This window comes from Microcaecilia unicolor, chromosome 7 (genome assembly GCF_901765095.1).
Source record: "Microcaecilia unicolor chromosome 7, aMicUni1.1, whole genome shotgun sequence".
NCBI classification, from domain to species: Eukaryota; Metazoa; Chordata; class Amphibia; order Gymnophiona; family Siphonopidae; genus Microcaecilia; species Microcaecilia unicolor.
This window is the reverse complement of record NC_044037.1, coordinates 120,063,596-120,080,167: the sequence shown is the minus strand read 5'-3', so window position 1 is coordinate 120,080,167 and position 16,572 is coordinate 120,063,596. Positions and strand designations below refer to the sequence as shown.

Below are 16,572 nucleotides of genomic sequence, written 5' to 3'. Positions count from 1 at the left end.
AGTAACTCGCACCCATCTGTGGTGCTCACCTCACTTGAGCTTGGTCTGTCTTCCCTCAGTTTGGTTATGCAGGCAAAACACAATCATCTAATAACAGGCTACAAATCAGGAACAAACAAAAAATAAAGTAGAAAACCTAAGGAACCAAACTCTATGACCAGTGGAATCCTGAGAGAAGAGAAAAAGAAATGCATTTCTTCTTGTAGCAAGAAAAATACAAAGACATAAGAAATGCATATTTTTGAAAACAAGAAACACACTTTGGAGACAGTCAAGATGGCAGCTCTCTAACTTACCACTCTTTTTCAATTGCTATTATGGGTAAATAATGATGTAGAGTGAGGGTCTTTCCCTCAGAGACCTTTAAAACAGAGAATGACACGGGGACAAAGATTGTCCCTGTCAGTTCTGTCTCCATCCCCACCCCGTCCTCCTGTCTCCACAGGTTCTGTCTCTGTCCCATCCCCTTGGGCGCTGTCTCCTTCCCAGCCCTGTTCCCGCAGGTTCTGTCCCCGTCCCCGCCCAATCCCCGTGGGCTCTGTCCTCATCTGCAGAAGCCTTGAACACTTATGATTTCATATTTAAATCTTTTTATTAAAGTATAAAAAGAATATGCTGTGTAACTGTTGTTTATAAATCACAAATATAAAACAATAATAAAAACGAGCAACTTGTCTTCTTAAAAGATGTACTGGTAGCAGGAATGTACAGGATCCCCCAAGCAAATTTTGCTAGTTGTGGCCAGCATGTTTGCTTGTTTCTCCAAAAAGTCAAAATATCATTGCCTGCATAACTCAAACATACAGTGGGGGAAATAAGTATTTGATCCCTTGCTGATTTTGTAAGTTTGCCCACTGACAAAGACATGAGCAGCCCATAATTGAAGGGTAGGTTATTGGTAACAGTGAGAGATAGCACATCACAAATTAAATCCGGAAAATCACATTGTGGAAAGTATATGAATTTATTTGCATTCTGCAGAGGGAAATAAGTATTTAATCCCTCTGGCAAACAAGACCTAATACTTGGTGGCAAAACCCTTGTTGGCAAGCACAGCGGTCAGACGTCTTCTGTAGTTGATGATGAGGTTTGCACACATGTCAGGAGGAATTTTGGTCCACTCCTCTTTGCAGATCATCTCTAAATCATTAAGAGTTCTGGGCTGTCGCTTGGCAACTCGCAGCTTCAGCTCCCTCCATAAGTTTTCAATGGGATTAAGGTCTGGTGACTGGCTAGGCCACTCCATGACCCTAATGTGCTTCTTCCTGAGCCACTCCTTTGTTGCCTTGGCTGTATGTTTTGGGTCATTGTCGTGCTGGAAGACCCAGCCACGACCCATTTTTAAGGCCCTGGCGGAGGGAAGGAGGTTGTCACTCAGAATTGTACGGTACATGGCCCCATCCATTCTCCCATTGATGCGGTGAAGTAGTCCTGTGCCCTTAGCAGAGAAACACCCCCAAAACATAACATTTCCACCTCCATGCTTGACAGTGGGGACGGTGTTCTTTGGGTCATAGGCAGCATTTCTCTTCCTCCAAACACGGCGAGTTGAGTTCATGCCAAAGAGCTCAATTTTTGTCTCATCTGACCACAGCACCTTCTCCCAATCACTCTCGACATCATCCAGGTGTTCACTGGCAAACTTCAGACGGGCCGTCACATGTGCCTTCCGGAGCAGGGGGACCTTGCGGGCACTGCAGGATTGCAATCCGTTATGTCGTAATGTGTTACCAATGGTTTTCGTGGTGACAGTGGTCCCAGCTGCCTTGAGATCATTGACAAGTTCCCCCCTTGTAGTTGTAGGCTGATTTCTAACCTTCCTCATGATCAAGGATACCCCACGAGGTGAGATTTTGCGTGGAGCCCCAGATCTTTGTCGATTGACAGTCATTTTGTACTTCTTCCATTTTCTTACTATGGCACCAACAGTTGTCTCCTTCTCGCCCAGCGTCTTACTGATGGTTTTGTAGCCCATTCCAGCCTTGTGCAGGTGTATGATCTTGTCCCTGACATCCTTAGACAGCTCCTTGCTCTTGGCCATTTTGTAGAGGTTAGAGTCTGACTGATTCACTGAGTCTGTGGACAGGTGTCTTTCATACAGGTGACCATTGCCGACAGCTGTCTGTCATGCAGGTAACGAGTTGATTTGGAGCATCTACCTGGTCTGTAGGGGCCAGATCTCTTACTGGTTGGTGGGGGATCAAATACTTATTTCCCTCTGCAGAATGCAAATAAATTCATATACTTTCCACAATGTGATTTTCCGGATTTAATTTGTGATGTGCTATCTCTCACTGTTACCAATAACCTACCCTTCAATTATGGGCTGCTCATGTCTTTGTCAGTGGGCAAACTTACAAAATCAGCAAGGGATCAAATACTTATTTCCCCCACTGTAAGTAACAGTCCAGTTCATAAACAGGCTTCAAAGTAGAAAATGACACGGGGACAAAATTTGTCCCCTTCCCCACAGGCTCCGTCTCCATCTCCATGGGATCTGTCCCCGTCCCCTCCCCGTCTCCACAGATTCTGTCCCCATACCCATCTCCACAGTTACAGCTGGTCCCCATCCCCGTTTCATTCTCTACTTTATAACACTGATTTCTAGTCCGACAGACTTTTATGAAGTGGTTTCATCTGGTGCTACGCCAATTGGAGGAACTCCAGAGACAGGTGGTCTCCCCGGTGTCTGATGTCACCCAGACATTTGAATTCTGTCACTGCAGCTGTCCGCTCTTCTCCCAGGTGGTGTGGAAGCCTTGCAAACCCCTACCAAAGTGGTTGGTGGATTACAGGCTCAAGAAGCAGAGCACAGAACAAGCTCCCTGCTTAAAAAGAGCTTGTGACCTTTACCGGTAATGGTGGAGCTGGAATAGCGGATTTGGTTGTGCACCCCCTCCTATTGCATACTCTAATTCACCTGCATTTGGAATGAACTCTGCCGTGCTTGAAGTCAGCCAGCCAGCAGGAGTCTCTCCAATTGCATTTCAGCCTCAGAGACCTGAACATTTTACTTTAGAAGCTATCGGGAATGTAATTATAGAGTTAGTGTAGGTGATATATGGCTTCTCCTCTTCCCACAGTCTTTTCCCACTCCTTTAACATGTGCCAGTAATTGGCCCCTTCAATCTTCCTTCCTCCAGTGGCTGCATGAGCCTGTTCTTTGCTCTCCTCCAGTTGCCCACTGTCACAAGCACTGCAAATATGTTTGAAAGGTGTAGGTGGGCATCTCAAATATTTCATGTTTCATACTCACTCACAGTGGCTGATAAAAAAAAAAAAAAAGAGAGAGCGAGTAAAGGGACAGTTTCCCACTGCTCTGCTTATGCAGCTGAAAAGGTTGGTTGGGACTGCAGCAAAGAGTGAAAGGTGAGGCATGGCTTTTTGATACCCTGAGCCAGTGAGTGCTTCACTGATTTTCCCCTTAAGCCAGCCCTGTGTTCACATGTGAACAGGATATCAAATCAGAAATGTTTCAAAAATATGCTGGAGAATCTGAAAATATCAAAGTAAACTCCAGCTAATTGCACAATACTAAGAGCTGAAAAATGCTATTTTACAGGAAGTTATAAAAATGAGGAAGACATTTACAGGCTCACGTCTTTGGGAGCTTGGCAACTTCAAGGAGAAAGTGAAACTTAGTATTTATTTTATAGACAGACACTCCCTTCCCTTTGCCGAGAAAAAGGAGAAAGGGCATGGGAGAGGTACACTCAGCACACCTGCACAGACGCTGAATTGGGAATCAGAAATCAAAATAAAAAAGGACCCCTATTCAAGGATGTATAGGGACTGTCCAGAGAACAGGACAGGGCTTGAGTGAGAGAAGTGTTATGAGACTACATACATAAGTCTATGAGCTAAAAACCAGACATGACTGTGAGCCTCGGAAGTCGAAACCAGCTGCAGGACCTAAAAAGGTATGGAATACTTACAGCAGTTTCATCAGCATAATAGGCGATAACCCAATATTCGGGGGGGGGGGGGGGGGGGGGGGGGGATCAGGATGTGCAATAAAATGGGTAATTTCTGCTAGATTAAGGGAAGAAGAAAGCAGCCCCAATCACAGAAATAGGAAACAGTAAGTGGGGAAAAGGAGGAAGCAAATCCTAACAGATGGAGATAAGGCAGCAAGCTCCTTCAATTGTGGGCCATTTAATTTGCTAAATGACCCCATACTATCCAGATAAAAAGGAAAAGAAAAAGGGCAGCCACTACCCAAACCAGGAAGGAGTGTAGGGGGGCAACAATAGTGATTTTGTGCCAGCTTGGGAGCCTTTTGTCATAGCCTTGGAACTTTTTTGAACTTGCTTTCATTTCCCCATTGCTCCTGGAGTGGAAACTGGAAGTTGCTATTGCAATCAAACTGGCAGTTTTTTTTTCATTTTAATAAAACTATGACTGGGGAGCAGTGATCTGATGAATAGGAGCCCAACTTAGCCTCTAAGGTCTGTGATAAGTGGAATGAGACTCCATTATAGTGTATGAGATGAATGACGGTGCTGGCTTATCCTCTTACTTCCCAAACTTCTCTCTCACTCACTACTGTCCATATCCTATCTGATACTCTCACCCTCAAAGTTCCTGTGACTGGCAAGAGAGCAGCATGTACTTACATCATCCAGCTTATGGTCTCAATACAGAGGGTTGGAAGGTCAGAAAAGAGGGCCCCATGTGTTCAAACCACAAAGTAACCCATGCAGCATGAACTGCAACTTTCACATGCCAGTGAGCAGGGGTGGGGGGACACGTGGCAGTGATTAAAGACCTGATCAATAACAGCAATGAATGAGTTGAACTGCATTGTAATGTTTGAGCGCCACAGTGGCATTCTGGGCACCCAGTTTCATTATTTGCTTTGTAAACCGGTAGAACCAGTTCTGGTGATCTTGAACTGGTGGTACTGGACTGACTCACAGCAGAAATATAAACAGAAAATCCACCTATGAAGTTTAAAACTTTAGAGGATAAACACCAGATAGAAAAACTACACTACAATATATGATCCTTAGCATCAGGGAAGGAAAGAGAGGGAGCTTGAGGAAGGCTGACAAGTCAAAAGAAGAGGTAAGGCCTCAAATGTATTGCTGAATTCTCTTCCACCACCTTAATGGCTTCAATACATCTGCTGACTTCAGGCAAATACCCGGGGATTCTATATATGGCGCCTTAATTTCCATAGGAAAATTGAAGCATATTCTATAACAATGCATGTAACCAGTGGTGTGCTAGAGCCGGTTAATTTTTGAACAATTTTGTGAGCCAGTTGTGCTGTGAGCAGGGACTTGAAGGTTGTTTTTTTTTTTCACAAATTGCAGCGGGAGGCTGGAGGCATGCATGCCCAAACACACCAGCTGTCACCTGATATTGGTGCATGCGTGATGTGTGGCAACCCTGCCTCCTCGTGCTGCACTGCAGACAAGAGATTCGTGTGCTTGCGGCTCACCTCTGCAGTGCTCCTGATCACAGCCCAGCTGGTTGAGGAGCTGTACAGTCCAACACTAACCCCAACTTGGCTGCCCTGCAGCTGTCCTGAGATTTCAGCTACCAGAAAGGACAGAGGAGAGCCCTGCTGGGGCTGATCGTTTTGATAGAAGTGCACATTACCCTCTCTGCTGGTAAGAATTTAAGAAGCAAACTTGTAGCTGGGCCCGTTTGTTGGTGGAGGAGAAGTCAAGTAGAAATTGGTTTGGAGGAGCATTGCCCCCCGCCCCCTCAAAACACTTGCACCATCTGAGTTCCTGATTCTCTCTCCCCTGCTGCTGCCCTTCCCACTGCCCCATGCGTTGAACTTTCAGTTTCTTCCCTCCCGCATCCGCTCCCTGCCTCCCTCCTTCAACCTCTTCCCCCACCCCCGCCGCAGTTTGCCGGAATGGACCATTACCGTACCTGCAGGTAGTGGTTAGGACAGGATGCCGGCGTCGGGGTCCTTCTGCTGCCACGTCCCGCCTACTCTGATTCAACTTGCTGTTTCCGTGTAGGCAGGACGCGGCAGGCAAAGGACACCGTCGGGACCAAGAGGTTTGAAGTGATGAGCCACCTATCTACTCCACGGTAAGCAAGGAAACCAATTTGGTTAATCTCTGTTTTCACTCCTCCACACAGCTGTCATCTCCTTTAGTGTACACTCAAACCAAACAAACCTATGAGTTCCTGCAATGCTGCATCCACGTTGTTGTTCTTTATTGTTTGTCCATCTGCAACAAGTCTAAAGCTTTTTCAATTGGATAGGAATAGTGCCTTAAAAGGTAGAGGTCAAAAGTTGTTTTTTTTTTTTTTTTTACTTATTGGACAGCTTTTTAATTTATTTGAAAGCTTCCCATGCTATATAATAATTCTCACCTCCAACGTTCTGACTTGCCTGGGACTGTGGCTCATTCCGAGTTGGTCTGCTAGGCTCTGTAGATCAGGCTGACATCACCGTAGCCATTATGATGTCAACTTCAGAACCCGGGGGGGAAAAAAAACATGCGTCACAGCTGATCCATGTCCAGAGGAGGGTCGCTGGACATGGGTGGCTGGAGGAGGGCAGGGGAGAGAGGAGGGTCGCTGGACATGGGTGGCTGCAGGGGAGCCGAAGAAAACCTTGCTAGCGCCTGTTTCATTTGTGTCAGAAACAGACCTTTTTTACTAGTATGATATAAATATCATGAAATAAGAATTGAATATCACTAAAACATCTTTAAAAATTATTATAGCTGGTAGAAACAGCAATTTTAAACTCTGTATTTTGTGCTCATTTTTCTACACTAAATAAATAAATAAATAAATAAATACACTCTCTGTATACAATACAGATGGCCAAATTTCAGTGAGGATATCCTGTTTCCTGATGGGTTCATCTTAACTGTTGTTGTAATCTACCTTGGGAAGCCTGCAGATGGAATATATTGAAATTAAATGGAAGTAGAATTAAACTCTCCTTTCATTGGGGCACATGGAATCAGATCTTAATCTGTTTTGTAGAAGTTTACCTTTTAAATACACAAATGGATTATTCTGTTTTGAACATGTTTTAGGGGCAAGTGGTTTTATTAGTCAAAATAAAAATAAATATTTTGTTTCATGCAGATTTCTTTTGTTTAAACATAAATGGGCCATAAGCCCCTAATGCAGCCCATTGGTTTTCTTATATTTTGTTCTTGTGATAAATTATACTGTGCCAAAACTGAAAACTCTTATCTCTATCTGGTCGATAATAAAAGGAGCTCATTGTGAACACTATCCACCCTTAAAAGGTTGTTTTGTGGCTGTACATGAAGAATTATGATATTGACTAAATACGTGTATGTGTGTGTCCCTAGTCCTGCATCCTACGTTTATATAATCCTTTCAAGAAATCCAGTTAATCTTTTAACTTATTACTGGAGCATAACCGCAGAGTCATGGTATGGTCACATTTTCAATAAGGTAATACTAATGCCCATCTAAGGAACAGCCAGGTTATTTTGACTTAGTCTTCCCTGGACCAAACTTGCTTTCCTTAATCAAAGTAGGGTATACACAAAAAGCAGCAAATATGAGTTATCTTGTTGGGCAGACTGGATGGACCGTGCAGGTCTTTTTCTGCCGTCATCTACTATGTTACTATGTTATCACTATCCAGCAGGTAGACAGTGTCTTAAATACCACTGCTGCTCCTTGTGATCTTAGGCAAGTCACTTAATCCTCCATTGCCTCAGGTACAAACTTAGATTGTGAGCCCTCCTGGGACAGAGAACTATCCAGTGTACTTGAATGTAACCTGTGGTGTGCTGGTAAATTTTTAACAACAGGCTCTCTCCCTGGTCCACCTCTGCAACCCCTCCCCCCCCCCAAAAAAAAAAAGCAGAGCTGGCTATACCCGGGGAGAGAGTGTGCTATCAAACAATCCTTACATCCAAATGTACCTTCTTTTAATGTTAAAAAAAATCCTTTATCCTCCATCTTTTAAGACACTGCCTACCTGCTGGATAGTGATGGCACAAGGAAAGCAAGTTTGGTCCAGTGAAGAGTAACTCAAAATAATCTGGCTGTTCCTTAGATGGGCACTAGTATTACCATATTGAAAATGTGACCATACCATGACTCTGCGGTTATGCTCCACTAATAAGTTAAAAGATTAACTGGATTTCTTGAAAGGATTACATAAACTTAGGATGCAGGACTATGGACACACACATACACGTATTTAGTCAATATCATAATTCTTCATGTACAGCCACAAAACAACCTTTTAAGGGTGGATAGTGTTCACAATGAGCTCCTTTTATTATCGACCAGATAGAGATAAGAGTTTTCAGTTTTGGCACAGTATAATTTATCACAAGAACAAAATATAAGAAAACCAATGGGCTGCATTAGGGGCTTATGGCCCATTTATGTTTAAACAAAAGAAATCTGCATGAAACAAAATATTTTTATTTTTTGTTACATTTGTACCCCGCGCTTTCCCACTCATGGCAGGCTCAATGCGACAGGCAATGGAGGGTTAAGTGACTTGCCCAGAGTCACAAGGAGCTGCCTGTGCCGGGAATCGAACTCAGTTCCTCAGGACCAAAGTCCACCACCCTAACCTAGGCCACTCCTCCACTAAAAAACCACTTGCCCCTAAAACTTGTTCAAAACAGAATAATCCATTTGTGTATCTAAAAGTTAAACTTCTACAAAACAGATTAAGATCTGATTCCATGTGCCCCAATGAAAGGAGAGTTTAATTCTACTTCCATTTAATTTCAATATATTCCATTATCATCTTTATAACACAAGGCTTCCCAAGGTAGACTACAACAACAGTTAAGGTGAACTCATCAGGAAACAGGATATCCTCACTGAAATTTGGCCATCTGTATTGTATACAGAGAGTGTATATATGTATGTATTTATTTATTATTATTATTTTTTTTTAGTGTAGAAAAATGAGCACAAAATACAGAGTTTAAAATTGCTGTTTCTACCAGCTATAATAATTTAAGATGTTTTAGTGATATTCAATTGTTATTTCATGATATTTATATCATATGGGAAGCTTTCAAATAAATTAAAAAGCTGTCCAATAAGTAAAAAAACAAACTATTGACCTCTACCTTTTAAGGCACTATGACATCCAATTGAAAAAGCTTTAGACTTGTTGCAGATGGACAAACAATAAAAAACGACAACGTGGATGCAGCATTGCAGCAACTCATAGGTTTGCTTGGTTTGGTTTGAGTGTACACTAAAGGAGATGACAACTGTGCGGAGGAGTGAAAACAAAGATTAACTAAATTGGTTTCCTTGCTTACCGTGGAGTAGATAGGCGGCTCATCACTTCGAACTTCTTGGTCCCGACGGTGTCCTTTGCCTACCGCGTCCTGCCTACACGGAAACAGCAAGTTGAATTAGAGTAGGTGGGACGTGGCAGCAGAAGGACCCCGACGCCGGCATCCTGTCCTAATCAGTGCCTGCAGGTACGGTAACAGTCCGGCGAACTGCGGCGGGGGGGGGGGGGGGGGGAGAGGTTGAAGGAGGGAGGCAGGGAGAGGGAGCGAATGCGTGAGGGAAGAAACTGAAAGTTCAACGCATGGGGCAGTGGGAAGGGCAGCAACAGGGGAGAGAGAATCTGGAACTCAGACGGTGCAAGTGTTTTGGGGAGGGGCGGGGGGCAATGCTCCCTCAAACCAATTTCCACTTGACTTCTCCTCCCCCAACAAATGGGCCCAGCTACAAGTCTGCTTCTTAAATTCTTACCAGCAGAGAGGGTAATGTGCACTTCTGTCGAAATGATCAGCCCAGCAGGGCTCTCCTGTCCTTTCTGGCAGCTGAAATCTCAGGACAGCGGCGGGGCAGCCAAGTTGAGGTTAGTGTTGGACTGTACAGCTCCACAACCAGCTGGGCTGTGATCAGGAGCGCTGCAGAGATGAGCCGCAAGCACACAAATCTCTTGTCTGCAGTGTAGCACGAGGAGAAAAGGTTGCCACACACCACGCATGCACCAATATCAGGTGACAGCTGGTGTGTTTGGGCATGCATGCCTCCAGCCTAACGCTGCAATTTGTGAAAAAAAAACCCCTCCAAGTCCCTGCTGATAGCACAACAACCGGCTCGCAAAATTGTTCAAAAATTAACAACTGGTTCTGTAGAGCCAGTGCGAGCCAGCTCCAGCACACCACTGAATGTAACTCACCTTCAGCTACTACTAAAAAAGGTGTGATCAAATCTTAATAAATAATATAAATGGGCCATGGGCATTTTCTAAAATCTATGCACCTTGTTATAGAATACATCTGCTCTACACCTAATTTAGGTGTCAGGATTTAACGCCAAGTAAAACATGGAGTAAATGGCTGCAACTACATTTCATCACGTGAAGAGGCGCTCAGTGTTATTCTATATACCGCACTGAAATTTAACCCTATTCTATAAAACTTAGGCATACTTAACAGAATACGCCTAGGCATATTTTTTTTCTACACTGATTTTTCAGGCACCTTATATAGAATCTAGCCCATAGTATTTAGAGAAACCCACGAGCTGGATATCGTCAGCATGACGACTGTTTAAGATAAATGCCAACACTTAACTTAGCATGTGTATTCAACACCACTATCCATATGGGTAGTTATGCAAAATATACGATTGAGCCAGTATGGTAAGTATACTATGAGGGCAATTCTATAAAGGGGCACTTATTTTTAGGCACCTACTTTTCTTTACAGAATACTAGGTGTAGCAGTGCAAATACACATGTATAAATTAGGCAAGACATACACCAGCCATAGAACTGATATAAATGCTAATGCCTACTTTGCTACCCCCCCAAAGAGCAGGTATTCTATAATTGACATGCATAACTGTGTACGTCACCTGTGTGTACACCTAGTTTAAACCTACATGCCATTGTATTTAGGTACCCTTTTATATTCTGTCGTATTGGAATCCACTTTATAGATCTATTCCCTATTTATTCTACAGGTATAAAATATATATCTGATTAATTTCTTTTTGCCTACCCCACCCTCACCCCTTTTATATGGCTAGTATTGGGTCATTTAACAATTTAAATGGCCCAATTACATGAACAGCCACCAGTAAACATAGAACTTGCTTTGAATATCATTCAGTTATGTTTAATTTCTGTATAAACCAATTTTTCCCATTTTCTTTTTTTTCTGTTTATCTGTCCATCTCTATATTTGTCCGTTCCTGTTTTCCCTACCATGTTTTTTTCTCTGTCCCTTTCTTCATCACACTATACTCATCTCTTTCTTTTACCCATCAGATAATCTCATGCCACCTTCTTACTATGAAGCTTCATTCTCGCCCAGTGCTGTCATACTGCCACAGCATTACTTCACCAGATAAGGAAGGCTATCTCTACAAGAAGGGTGAGCTGAATACCTCCTACCAGCGCCGCTGGTTTTGCCTCCGTGGCAACTTCCTTTTCTACTTTGAACGATGCGGGGACCGTGAGCCTCTGGGCATCATTGTGTTGGAGGGTTGCTCTGTGGAGCTCTGCAAGTCTGATGAGGCATTTGCCTTTGCTGTGGCCTTCCAGGGCCCCAGCTTGCGGGCCTACAAGATGGCTGCTGAGGACCAGGCATCAATGGAAGCCTGGATAAGAGCCCTAACCTCTGCAAGTTTCAGTTACCTACGTATGCTGGTGACAGATCTGGCACAACAATACAAACAGCTCTGCTGTGCTCGCAATGACATTAATGTAATCTGGCCCGGTGTACCAGTGCCAAGCTTGGAAGACAAACTGACAAAAAACAGAAAGAGCTCAGACAACACAGAACCTGAGTTGATGAAGTCACGGCCCAGAAAACTGGCCCATGGTGCTCTGGGTCAGCTCTTAGTAGAAAGGGAAATAGAAGAAGACAACTTCCCAAGGCTGCACCAAATGTTTGGAGAGGAAATTGAAGAACTGAGAAGGAAGTGGCATGAGAGAAAAAGGGACCAGCCTACTGAGGAGGCCTTAATAGACTTTACTTAATGATCCATTGTAAATGGATCAGTAAAAGATTAAGAGCTGTAGGCCCATTTGTACGTAGTATGAGTGCATCTAAAAAGAAATATAAAATAAATAAATAAAACATTTATTTTTTATCTGTGAACCATTTTGAATGATTGTTTCATAAAAAAATATTATAAAAAGTTTCATAAATAAATGTTTGCTTTGAAACCACCTACTTTTAATTTTCTCACTCTGTAGGGGGTATTTCTCCATTTCCTGTTTTCTTTTGTGCTGGTTTCTTGTTTGATAGCATGTTGTTGCTCCTGTTTTTCCTATCAGTAGTTCCTGTATGCTTATTGTCACTCCATTTGTCTCTCCTCAACCGCTACTGTTTATTACTCCTTCTAGTTCTACACTTACAAGTTGCTGTATGTTCAATTACTCCTTCTTGCTTCTTTCCTCCGTACTTACCATATGCTGGCTCAATGCCAAATTATGGGGTCCTTTTACTAAGGCGCACTAGCATTTTTAGCATGAGAGAAAATTAAGCCAGCGCTAACTGCTAGAGACACCTATATATTTCTATGGAGGTCTCTAGTCTTCAACATACGTTAATGATTAATGCACACTAAAAATGCTACCGCACCTTTGTAAAAGACCCCCTATATAAGGTAAATGCAGAATTCTGTGTAAATTTTGCATTACATAAGAACATAACAGTAGCCATACTGGGTCAGATCAATGGTCCATCTATCCCAGTATCCTGTTTTCCACACAGCGGCCAAGCCAGGTCACAAGTAATTGGCAGAAACCCAAATCATAGCAACACTCCATACTACAAATCCCAGGGAAAGCAATTGCTTTCCATGTCTGTCTCAATAGCAGACTATGGACTTTTCCTCCAGGAATTTGTCCAAACCTTTTTTAAACCCAGATACGTTAACTGCTATTACCACCTTCTCCGGCAAAGAGTTCTAGAGCTTAACCATTCGTTGAGTGAAGAAATATTGCCTCCTATTTGTTTTAAAAGTATTTCCATGTAACTTCAAGTGTCCCCTAGTCTTTGTACTTTTGGAACGAGTAAAAAATTGACTTACTTCTACTCGTTCTACACCACTAAGGATTTTGTAGACCTCAATCATATCTCCCCTCATCCGTCTCTTTTCCAAGCTGAAGAGCCCTAACCTCTTTAGCCTTTCCTCATTTGAGAGGAGTTCCATCTCCTTTAACATTTTAGTCGCTCTTCTTTGTACCTTTTCTAATTCCACTATATCTTTTTTGAGATATGGTGACCAGAACTGAACGCAATACTCAAGACATGCTATGGAGCGATACAAGGGCATTATAGTATTTTTGGTCTTATTCTCCATCCCTTTCCTAATAATTCCTAGCATCCTGTTTGCTCTTTTGGCTACCACCGCACACTGAGCAGAATAATTCAGCATATTATCTACAATGACACCCAGATCATTTTCTTGAGCGCTGACCCCCCCAAGGTGGACCCTAGCATCAGGTAACTGTGATTCGGATTATTCTTTCCAATGTGCATCACCTTGCATTTGTCCACATTAAATTTCATCCGCCATTTGGATGCCCAGTCTTCCAATTTCCTAAGGTCTTCCTGCAATATTTCACAGTCTGCACATGTTTTAACAACCTTGAATAGTTTTGTATCATCTGCAAATTTAATCACCTCACTCGTCGTTCTGATTTCCATATCATTTATAAATATGTTAAATAGTACTGGTCCCAGTATAGATCTCCGTGGCACTCCACTGTTCAAAGAAATGAAGCAAGTTGGTGAGGCAAGACTTCCCTCGGCTCAATCCATGCTGACTCTGTCCCATTAAACCATGTTTACCTACGTGTTCTATAATTTTATTCTTTGTAATAGTTTCCACTATTTTGCCATGCACCGACGTCAGGCTTACCGGTCTATAATTTCCCAGATCACTCCTAGAACCCTTTTTAAAAATCGGTGTCACATTGGCCACCCTCCAATTTTCAGGTACTATGGACAATTTTAACAACAGGTTACATATTACTAACAGCAGATCAGCAATTTCATGCTTGAGTTCTTTGAGTACCCTTGAATGTATGCCACCCAGTCCAGGTGATTTACTACTCTTTTTGTCAATTTGGCACGGTACATCTTCCAGGTTCACTGAGATTTCTTTTAATTCCTCTGCATCATCACCCTTGAAAACCATTTCTGGTACAGGAAGATCTCTCGCATCATTTTCTGTAAAGACAGAAGCAAAGAATTCATTCAGTTTCTCCGCTATGGTCTTGCCCTTCCTGAGCGCCCCTTTTGCTCCTTCGTGATCTAACGGTCCCACTGATTCCCTCGCAGGTTTTCTGCTTCTGATGTACCTGAAAAAGTTGTTGAGTTTTGCTTCTGCGGCAAGTTTCTCTTTATATTCTCTTTTAGCCTTCTTTATTAATGCTTTGGATCTGACTTGCCAGTGCTTACGTTGCTTCTTATTTTCTTTGTTTGGGTCCTTTTTCCATTTTTTGAAGGACAATCTTTTGGCTGTAGTGGCCTCTTTTACTTCACCTTTTAACCACGCAGGCTGACGTTTTCTCTTCTTTCCACCTTTGCAAATACGTGGAATGCATCTTGACTGGGCTTCCAAGATGGTATTTTTGAATAATGTCCACGCCTAATTGAGTGTCCTAACCTTTGCAGCCAATCCTTTTAGTTTCTTTTTAACCATTTTCATTTTATTATAGTCACCCTTTTGAAATCCAGCTACAGTAGATTTCTTTTGCGGGTTCATCCCAGATTGTAGCTCAAACTTAATCATGTTATGATCACTGTTTCCCAGGGGACCCAACACCGCCACCTCTCGCACTATACTCTGCACGCCACCAAAGACCAGATCCAAAACGGCTCCCCCTCTCGTCGTTTCCTGGACCAGCTGTTCCAAGAAGTAGTCATTTATTACATCTAGAAATTTTATTTCCCTGGCACTCCCTGATGTAACATTTACCAGTCAATACCGGGGTAATTGAAATCACCCATTATTATAATATTGCCCAATTTGCCAACTTTCCTAATCTCTGTAAATATTTCATCTGTCTGTTCGTTCTGTCCTGGCGGACGGTAGTACAGCCCCTACAAGAATACTCCTTCCCTTCACACATGAATTTCTATCCATAATGATTCCATGCTGCTATCTGCGTCATGTGGAATTTTTATTTTATTTGATTAAATTCCCTCTAACATACATCATCGTGGTACAATTTGTACCCTGTTAACACAGTGTCCCATTTATTGTCCTCTTTCCACCAAGTCTCTGAGATGCCTATTATATCTACATCACTTAGTGCTATATATTCTAACTCTCCCATCTTATTTTTTTAGACTTCTAGCATTTGCATACAGGCACTTCAAATTGTGTTTTTTCCTTTGATCTACAAGCTGCTTAGAAGTTGAAGGGGATAATGCACATCCTTTATTATCCTGCTCTCTCATTAAGCACACCTGGCTTACTTTAAACATTGTTGAAACCTTTCTATTGGGGTTCCCTAGATGTCCTGTTTCAATAGTATCCTTCAAGGATACTCCACACCGAACCATTCGCTCCTTGGTGACTGTCGGCTTCCACCCCCCACCCCCACCACCACCATTCTAGTTTAAAAGCTGCTCTATCTCCTTTTTAAAAGTTACAGCCAGCAGCCTGGTTCCATCCCGGTTAAGGTGGAGCCCATTCTTTCAGAACAGTCTCCCCCTTTCCCAGAATGTCGCCCAGTTCCTAACGAATCTAAATCCCTCATCCCTGCACCATTGTCTCAACCATGCATGGAGACTTTGGAGCTCTGCCTGCTTTTTGGGTCCTGTGCATGGAATGGGGAGCATCTCTGAAAATGCGACCCTGAAGGATCTAGACTTCAGCTTTCTACCTAAGAGCCTAAATTTGGCTTCCAGAACCTCCCTCCCAAATTTTCCTATGTCATTGGTACCCACATGCACTAAGTCAACTGACTCCTCCCCAGCACTATCTAAGATTCTGTGTAGGTGACACGTGAGGTCTGCCACCTTTGCAACAGGCAGGCAAGTCACCAGTTGACCACCAGCCACTCAGCTATCTATATGACTAATGATCGAATCACCAACAGCTGTCCTAACCTTTCCCTCCTGGGCAGAACTTGGAAACATATCCTCAGTGCGGGAGGATAGTACATCCCCTGGTGGGCAGGTCCTGGCTACAGGAGTACTTCCTACTTCACCAGGGTGATGCTCTCCTTCTAGACCTCCCTCCTCCAAGGCAGCACAGGCATTGCATATTTGCCCAGGAGTACTGCCTCACTCCAGATGCCATTTCTTGCTCTCTCTATAAAATAAGGATAGTTTTATATAGTGTTTTAACATATGGAAAAAAGGCTATTATAAAATTTTATAGGGGGTAACGTAAAAAGTAGGTGCACTATCTTAGTGTGACTGCTACAATGTATAAAATGCATACATACAGAGAACATTATGTAGAAATGAAATGTCTACAATGAAGGCTGTTTAAGCTTAGAGGTGAAGTCTTTATTCTAAAAAGACTGAATTCTGCTGTGGAGGAAAGTAGTGGAGCATCTGATGGCAACTTTTAAAACTAGGCAAATGACCAAAAGCCCCGCGCTGTTCCAAATAGTGCTCTAAAAATAGC

General features: G+C 42.9%; 1 protein-coding gene across 2 annotated transcripts; it reads left to right on the top strand.

The window, feature by feature from the left end:
- The first annotated feature begins 3,685 nt into the window (after positions 1-3,685).
- On the top strand, positions 3,686-12,070 carry LOC115474255 (sesquipedalian-1-like). 2 transcript variants are annotated; one of them, XM_030209641.1, is made up of 2 exons: positions 3,686-3,920; positions 11,240-12,070. In XM_030209641.1, the coding sequence occupies exon 2, from the start codon at positions 11,264-11,266 to the stop codon at positions 11,951-11,953; it is 690 nt and encodes a 229-aa protein (XP_030065501.1). In that variant the 5' UTR covers positions 3,686-3,920; positions 11,240-11,263; the 3' UTR covers positions 11,954-12,070. The 2 variants fall into 2 exon arrangements, with proteins under 2 accessions (XP_030065501.1, XP_030065500.1); XM_030209640.1 differs by lacking the exon at positions 3,686-3,920 and adding an exon at positions 4,973-5,067.
- Positions 12,071-16,572: the final 4,502 nt, after the last annotated feature.

Coding starts and splice junctions, on each gene's coding strand:
- LOC115474255 (XM_030209640.1), top strand. CDS start 5,002: ATGATCCTTAGCATCAGGGAAGGAAAGAGAGGGAGCTTGAGGAAGGCT. Junction 5,068..11,239: donor CTGACAAGTCAAAAGAAGAG/GTAAGGCCTCAA, acceptor TTTACCCATCAG/ATAATCTCATGCCACCTTCT.